At 35.6% G+C, this 8470-nt stretch overlaps 1 protein-coding gene across 7 annotated transcripts in view; it reads left to right on the top strand.

Moving 5' to 3' along the window:
• Positions 1-4387: 4387 nt before the first annotated feature.
• Positions 4388-8470, top strand: part of ptprc (protein tyrosine phosphatase receptor type C) — a 46631-nt gene continuing 42548 nt past the window's right edge. For all 7 annotated transcript variants that reach the window (XM_088598425.1, XM_088598422.1, XM_088598424.1 and 4 more), the window contains exons 1-2: positions 4388-4544; positions 4636-4745. In XM_088598425.1, the coding sequence (XP_088454551.1) occupies positions 4676-4745 (70 nt within the window). In that variant the 5' untranslated portion in view covers positions 4388-4544; positions 4636-4675. The remainder of the gene's footprint in view (positions 4545-4635; positions 4746-8470) is intronic.

The following is an 8470-nucleotide window of genomic DNA, read 5'->3' as shown; positions in this document are numbered from 1 at the left end:
CCAGTGGTAGGGAGTGTTCCAGCGAAACTGTCAAAGAAATGTTGTTTATTCTATTATATAAACCATTAATCAAAAGATATACTCATGAATGGGTTAATTTGGGATATAATAAAGGAATTCTTAGGGCCTATTATAGTGGTGTTAAGGAAACAACTACTGTACCACAACTTGTTCAATTAGCTGATTTTTGTGTTAATCTAAGCAGTGATTCAGTGAACGTCTCGGTGACTGAAAGTCCCACTAAAAACATTCGCTTTTCAAGCTCTTTATGCAGGGCTGGATGCATTCCAGCGATGTTGACAGTGTTTACAAAACCATAAACATAAAGCAGGATCAAGATTAGGATGTACTAGAAATTGTAGTATTATAGAAATAAAGATTGTGATGCTTTATTTTAAAAAACACAGTACAGGATGATGGCAATCTTTGTAACACACATGAGTTATGTTGCGGTCGCAAACTTTTTTAACCAACTCCATCAACATAATTTCACATCATCTTTCAGAGTCAAAGATCTAAGTTTGCTGTGCAAATTGATAACCTTAATTTCTGAATTTCAACCCCTGTCACTGATGATACACCAAACGGTGAGTCACAGAGCAGCATAACTTCCTTTTTTGAGCTTGCTAAAAATGGAGGGTCCAAACTTTGTGCATAAGCACTTAAATCCATTCCTAAGCAGCATTCATACGTTGGAGTGGTACTGCCATCTGTGAATTCCCTCAATGTAGATGCTCTCAGTTATCAATGTACCACAAAATGCGTAACTGATGTTTAAGCAGATTCACAACTAACATTCATCATGACTGTTTAATATGAAGTAATCACTTACAGTTATAAGTGGTCTAAAATTAAAATGAAATAAATTGCTTAATATACAGTAGGCGATGTTACATTATTTGTTAACTACACACAGAATAGAATAGAATCACTACAAACTGATTACTCTTTGAGGACTAATTTTCTACTATTCATTTTATAAAGTAGTTCCTTTCATAAGAAATGTTTATTTTTTAAAAGTAAATTTCCCCAATATAACCCCCAATATAATAAAACTTAATGCAAATGTAAACACCCAGATTCAGATACTATAATCTAATACCAACCAACTAATACTGTAGTTGGACATCTAAAAATTAAGTCTGGACCAAGATTTTGTTTGAAAAGACTAAAGGGCTGTAATGCAACTAAAAATGAACTGATCATTGTATGATCTGAACAAGTTAAAAATAAGAAGAGTTTCATGGGAATGCAGGAAACAAATATAATAATCCACAGTCATTGTGCATCATACAATATACAGTACCAGACAATTTACCGTTAACACTGCTTCACTGTTATGATTTACACCTTTCAAATCAGTCTGTTGGTCCTTTGTCAGCTCAGGTTTTTATACACAAAGGCACAGGATGTGGCTCCTTTAATCCACGCTTCAGTTATTACTCCTTGCAACATTTCTGCAATTGTCTTGCCTAGGACTGTTTTTCAATTCTCATATGATGCAATAAAAAAATGAAACAGAAAAAAATGTTTTTGATTAAAATTACAATTCAAATTTATCTCAAAATGCCTGTGAAATTGGAATTGGCTCTGGCTTATCGACAGTGCCCCCATTCACAAAGTATGGGGATGAAAAATATTTTGTTGAAATTTTTGAAAGAAGTTAGTGTATCTTACCACTAAAAGATAACAGCAAATCGTCTTTTTGTAATCAGGGAAATCTTGAGATTAATCCCTTTAATCTTGGGTGCATTTGAACCCAAACCAAAACTAAGCTAACCAAAACTACACCAAAACTCAACTTCATCCTATTAAATCCCATGTTCGTTCCTCCCAATGTTTACTGCTTATATAATCATGTTTCTTTGCATTTATACACTAAAGTGTTTTACATATAAGACAAAAGAGCAGAACTTACTGGGGTGTCATTCAGGAGTCATGTGCCAGCAGTCTTACTACATGACAGTTCAAGAAAAGTTGTGAGAAACTTCCTCACCAAAAAGAAAAAGGATTAGAACTTTAGGAAGGCCAGATTGTGCAAGCCAAGAACGGAATTTCACCAGAACATGTGAAATTCTGGTGAAAACCCCCTTATTTTAAAAAATGCAGTGAGATCATTCATGACCAATTAATCAGGACCATAGTTTAATTTTTTAGGCAGAAGACAGCACATCCTATGGTATACCTATGTCCTCAGGTTTGGAGGGTCTGGTCCAGAGAGAAGAATGGCGCCTACTGGTTCACCAACACTGCTGCTAATATCTTTTGTTCTACATCTGTTTGGACCTCATAAAATCCACACCAAATCTGAGCAATAGTTTTACAACCTACCACATATTCAATGGCTTTATTTCTCTGTACAGTATAGTTCTCAACAATGAAAGATTATGCAAATCCTGCACATAGTCTAATGCTAGACTTTCTCATAGAGCAGCTTCCTGGCCAAATTTCCCATTGGCCTTTACCAATCATGGCCTCCTAATAATCACCATCTAGGAATTGTCTTCATCCCTCTGTTCTCCTCCCCACTGATAGCTGATGTTTGGGGAGCATTCTGGCGCACTATGGCTGCTGTCACATTATCCCCGTGGGTGCTGCACATTGGTGGTGGTGGAGAGTTCTCATTACCTGTAAAGTGCTTTGAATGGAGTGTCCAGAAATCACCATGTACAGTAAGTGTAAGAAATTATTCATTATTATTATTATTGTAATGACTGCTGGGTTTCAGTATGGAATGAAGCAGGCATACAGCTCTGACGTGGGTTGGCAGAACATTTATTAATGCTGCTGAAGAGGGTTACACACACAGGGAATGCAGCACAACACCTACACTATACACGAAAGGGAAGAGAGCGTCTCACAGCCCCCATCCAACTATATATGGTAGTCCCGCCCCTCAGGCACTGTTCCCAGCCCGCCTTGTGTGCGCATGGCTATAGGCGGCGGTGCAGCCACTACAGCGTCCCACGTGGGTGCTACACTGCCCCCACCTGAAGAATCAGGCATCCCTGACTCCAAACTGTCCCTCCAGGCTGCACATGCAAGGCAGGCTGCTCCCCGGGCTCTGCTGCTCCTCTTGCCCGGGGCTCTCGCTGAAGCTCTCTCCGTGCACTGGGCCTCTCTCTGCATGCCAAGCCTCTCACCACGCCGCTTCTACTGTGTCTAGCTGGGCGTCTCCGCGCACCAGGCCTCTCTCCGCGCACCGGGCCTCTCTCTGCGGGCTCCCGCTGCCTCTCGCTGGAGCTCTCCGCGCCACTCTCATTCTCATTCATTGCGCCGCTCCATTCTGTCCCACTCCAAACACCAGTGTAATGACCGTGGGGTTTTGGTATGGAATGACGCAGGCATACAGCTCTGATGTGTGTTGGCAGCACATTTAGTACACACAGGGACACAGGGAATACAGTACAATACCTACACTATACACAGACACGAAAGGGAGACGTCTCACAGCCCCCGTCCCACTATATACAGTCCGGTAGTCCCGCCCCTCAGGCGTCGTTCCCAGTATGCATTGCATGCACATGGCTACAGGGGGCGGTGCAGCCGCTACAGCATCACACGTCATTATTATTATCACAAAGGACTTTGTAAGACATGTTAAAATGAATGAAAGTAGAAAAGTCCCACTGGTAGCTGGTGTGTGGTGAGTGTACTGGCATACTTTGGCTGCCATCACATCATCCAGGTGGGGCTACACAGGTGGTGGTAGAGGGGAGTCCCCATTATCTGTGTAGTGCACTTTGAGTAGATTGTACAGAGCAGCACTTTGCTGTGTAAGTGTGAGAATTATTTTAAAAAAAAATAGAATGAAAGGCTTGTATAGTACGTGATAGAAAATAAGAAGATTAAACAAAAAGTAATCTTAATTTAAAAACACATTGTTACAGTATAACTGCTGGTAGAAACAGCTCCAATAATTTACCATCGAGGTGGCTGTGACCAGCTCACTACATCTACTGTAGCATAGTCCGAAACTTTGTGTTGCTTAAACAAGGAGGAATTAAGCTGTCTTTAAAAAATGACTAGACAAAAAAGTACTGGGTGTAAAAAAAAATCAAAATCTGCTAAACTGTTCCACTGTTTGGAAGTAACAAAAATAATAATTTATGTTAAGGCCTATTAGGAAAGCCTGAATCCCATTTATTGCACCGAATAGACACACTGAGAACCATTATTCTGGCAAAATATCAGAAATCCTTTCAAAAATGATGATACTGAATCTTCAAAGTCACAATCTGGAGTTTGTATGATTTGAAATTAAGAGTGTTGCACAATTGTTTTTCCTGAATTATTTGGTACAAGAAAACAATCAACTTCTGTCTATGGCTGTTTTCAAAGTTGAGTGGAAGAACTAAATGTGGCGCAGTAGAAATTCACTTATAACCTGACTTCCTGCAGTGAATGGACCAAGAGCATGTTAAAAATGTAGGTACGACTTTCTATCTGACATCATTCACAGTAGCATGACAAGAAGCGAGTGGTTAGGGTTTGGGTAACACACAGAGGAAACTGCACTCGGACTGATAAGCAGGCAAGAAAACGTATGTAAAACGTTGCTCAATTATACCCATTTCAAGTAAAAAAATCAAAAAACTGTTTTTAAAAAATGATTCTTATGCTGATTCTCAATAGGACGCATGGTGTTTCGGAAGGACTTTGCTGAACTCTGGAAATGACAGGTCTTTTTGGACTGAAGCTGACACTATGTGTCGGTTTGCTGGTCTTGGGCATCGTTCCTGACGGTATGTAGCGGATAATATTTTTTGGTAGTCCCTGGTTGTGACAGATTAAAATTATTTTTTTGATTGGTTTATTTAAACTGCTCTGCTTAATTAACTTTCCTCATATATTAGAAAAAGGGTTATACTTTTCAATTAAGTAACAGTTTCGTGCTTCCATTAGTATGGCAGTTTCATGTTGACTACATAAAACTAGTTAATATTTAAGTGAATAAAAGAGAACCTTTTTTAACATAATTCACCAAATAGGTATTGTTTCGCTACAGTTTTTGCATTACATTAGCTTTTCATTATTTATGTATTTTTATTGAGGTTGGTTATTTTTTGTTATTTATTCAGATTTTAAACTAAAGGCCTTCTTATGCCCACAAAACCTATCTTTTGAAATTTCCCCAGAATTTTTATTGTCATTAAAAAGATCTGAGTTAAATTTAGTTAATAGTATTTTGTAGTATTCATATTTTTGTTCCTGTAATTTTTCAGTTCTCATTGATGGTTTTATGACATCCCTCTTAAATGTGCTGAAAATATTTTATAAGTAGTGAACAGACAAAGAAAAAGATGACTTCATAAAACCAGTTAATGAATTAAATTAATCATTTGATTGCTTCCAAATCTTTTTTTGCAGTGGTTAGTTTGAATTTTTATATCTCTAATAAAATATTGACAAAAATATGAACAATGCTCCTCAAACTGGAACAAGTTGTTTTGTAGAGAAAAGAGATTTTGGCAGTGCTAAATTTACAAAATAATTTACTGTTAAAGAGATTAAGTTGAACACAGAATAAGTAGAAAGAAAATAAATCATAAGGTGATAATTTAAAAAAAACAAGCAGTAAAATGTACATGTAAACTTTTTAAAAAAGTACACAAACTCTGTTGAAAGTACTGGACTGAATTATTTGATATAAAAATCTGCATTATTTCATCGCTCACTAATCATACATTTGCCACTCCCTTCATATTTTTTTGCAGTTCCTCTTTTAACATTGAGCATTACTTTAAAGTTAATTCACTATGAGTCTTAGGAAAAAAACAAAATAAAATAGAAACACATATTATAACAAAGTAAACCAATGTAGTAAGTTTAATGGTCACATTCATACTGCCAAAATTTGTAACGTATTTGTTCCTGTTGCCAGAATACAATTTTTTAAATTAGTTTCCAGAAACAAAATCACTGTGAGACAAATATCAAAGGTGTTTTAATTCTGAAATGTATTAAATAGAAATGTACTGCATCTTCTAGATACTGTATGTTATTGAATGCAATGAATGCCAAAATTAATGATAACATTTTTCTACTGGTTTTGAAACTTAGGGTGTGTCCTTCTAGTAAACTTTTACTCAAAGGGTAATTAGTCTTCAGCATCCAAACCATTAACTACTTGTAAGACGTACTGTATCAGAGGTTATCTGCTTCAAATGTTTAGAACAAACCACTATGGAACACAAAATGCATTGTTTTTACTATACATTTAGTACTTTAAATTAATTTTGGGTGTTACTTTATGGTTTTAACATGTTGATTAAAACTAACATAAAGTAATTTAGCGATAATTAAAAACAAATATAATAGCAGTGTAAGAAATGGTGTAGTATGTGTAATTATTGTCTGATTCTTCTCTTGATGCTCATTTTCAGATGTGTGTTCCAATTTTCTCATTCTGCCTCCTCTAGTTAAAGATACATATTTATACATTTCGTTTAATTTTATCTGAAGTCCAGATTTATACCACTGTAACCTTTAGTTTGTATTTTTTATGTTGAAGGTTAGTACATTTTGTTTCACTAATGGATCTCAAAAAGGTTCTTAATATTACAACCTATTAATGAGAACATACTGACTTCATGGAAGTCAATGTATTATTATTATTGCCATGCAAGTTTCAATAATTAAGACTGAAAGCATAGGTGAGACCTAAGTGAGTAATAGTCATCTGTTTCATTTATTTCCTTGAAAATCCTGAACTATCGCCCATTTGCAAATGACAAATTAAAAATATTTTGTCTTGTTTCTACTCAGTGGTAAGCCGCCATCGAGAACTGAGTGTGTAAATTGCGAGTACTGGGGGTTGAAGTGCTTTGCACTTGCAAGTATCCAATATGTATGACCATATCTGTAAAAGTGCTATAATTTTTTTCTTTAGAGCTTAATCTCCTTTGAGTTTGCTGTTTCATAGTGCGGTTTAAAAATTCATCATTAAATGTGTGAATGATATTATATTGGCCTACAATAGTAATAGGAACTGTTATTTTTCATATTATATGGTGAAAAGATTCTCATGACAAGGCCTTTAACAACAGAATACTCTTAGTTCCTGTAACTAACTAGTAAGAAAATGACTCATGTTTAGACACAAACAGATTGACATTAATAATTGATTTGTAGAATAACGGCTGAACTTTAATTAACGAATCAGTTAATGTGTAACTTTTATCTTTTTTATCTTTGTTATTTTGAATATTTGTTATATTGAATATGTGTTATTCTTTGGGCTTTTACTTTGGGATTTTATTGTTTTCAGAATTATAGTATTAATCTGAAAGTGATCTCATGCAAAGATAAATTAAAAACACCAAAAATACAAATTAGTCAATGCGCAAGATACAGCTTCTAAAACCTAGCAGACTAGCAAGAAAGGTGTTGGTGCAGGTACTATTTCTAAAAATACAGAAGCAACGATACATATCCTTACACATAAATGATATAGCTTACTGTACTTGCATTCAGATGACTACTTTAATAAAATCACACAATTCTCCTTAAATGTAATAATTCTGAAAGGCAAAATATTCTAATTTGTGTGGCATACCTAGATTGCAACAACATCGATGCAAAAATCCTTGCTATCATACTAGCTCCACAAATCAGCATGCAGTTTACAATGATATACTTCATTTTAATTGGTGCCAGCCAAGAAAAACGACTAAAACTAAGCCAGACATTGGTGAAGTTTTTCTCGGTTAGCTGTTTTTGTAGAGCTGTTACAGTGTAGGCAAGCAGTACCCTGGTAGACCACTTCCTTATTCCATTTTGAGTCTGACTGATTTTTGTTCCAGTCTGTAACAGTCCGTAAAATGGTAAACCCGCTAAGATGAAGAAAAAGGAAGCACAGAAATGAAGAAGTTCAAACTAAAAGTGTTTTGGGTTTTTTTTTGGAAAAGGCTACATACTTAAAAGTTGCTGCTGAAATGACAGTCAACTATTTTTATGTTAGACTGTTTTATGTGAAAGCTTCACTTTGAACGTAAAATAAAAAGTTTTGCCTTGAGAGAAAACCATCTCAAAGTTGTAAGATAACTGGAATTCATGTGTTTTAATCTGCATGTTGCATCATAAAACTACTTTGTTTCTATACCAATACAATATATTTATCTTTTATCAAACATTTAACAAAAGCTTATGAGTGTTTTTCTAAAGTTGTATGTGGTGTATTGTGTTCTTCTAAGTAAAGTAAAAATGCAAAGCCCTTGCAATTATCTATTTTTACGTATAGGCTACTTTGTTACAGTGGTGACTATGATGGTTTAAATGGTATGTAGCTTTGAAGCAGGTGTAGGGGATGTACTATTTTAAATATAGATATGGTAATTGAACCAGTACCATGTATCATGTGACAGGAAGTGTAATGCAGTGAGCAAAAAGAAAGGTACTGTTAAACAAACTGTGCTGTCACTTTTCAACTGCACAATTGTTAACAATGTTGTTGCCAATGTTATGCTAT

Source organism: Lepisosteus platostomus, chromosome 11, assembly GCF_059453375.1.
Source record: "Lepisosteus platostomus isolate fLepPlt1 chromosome 11, fLepPlt1.hap1, whole genome shotgun sequence".
NCBI lineage: Eukaryota > Metazoa > Chordata > Actinopteri > Semionotiformes > Lepisosteidae > Lepisosteus > Lepisosteus platostomus.
This window is presented reverse-complemented; position numbering and strand designations above follow the sequence as displayed.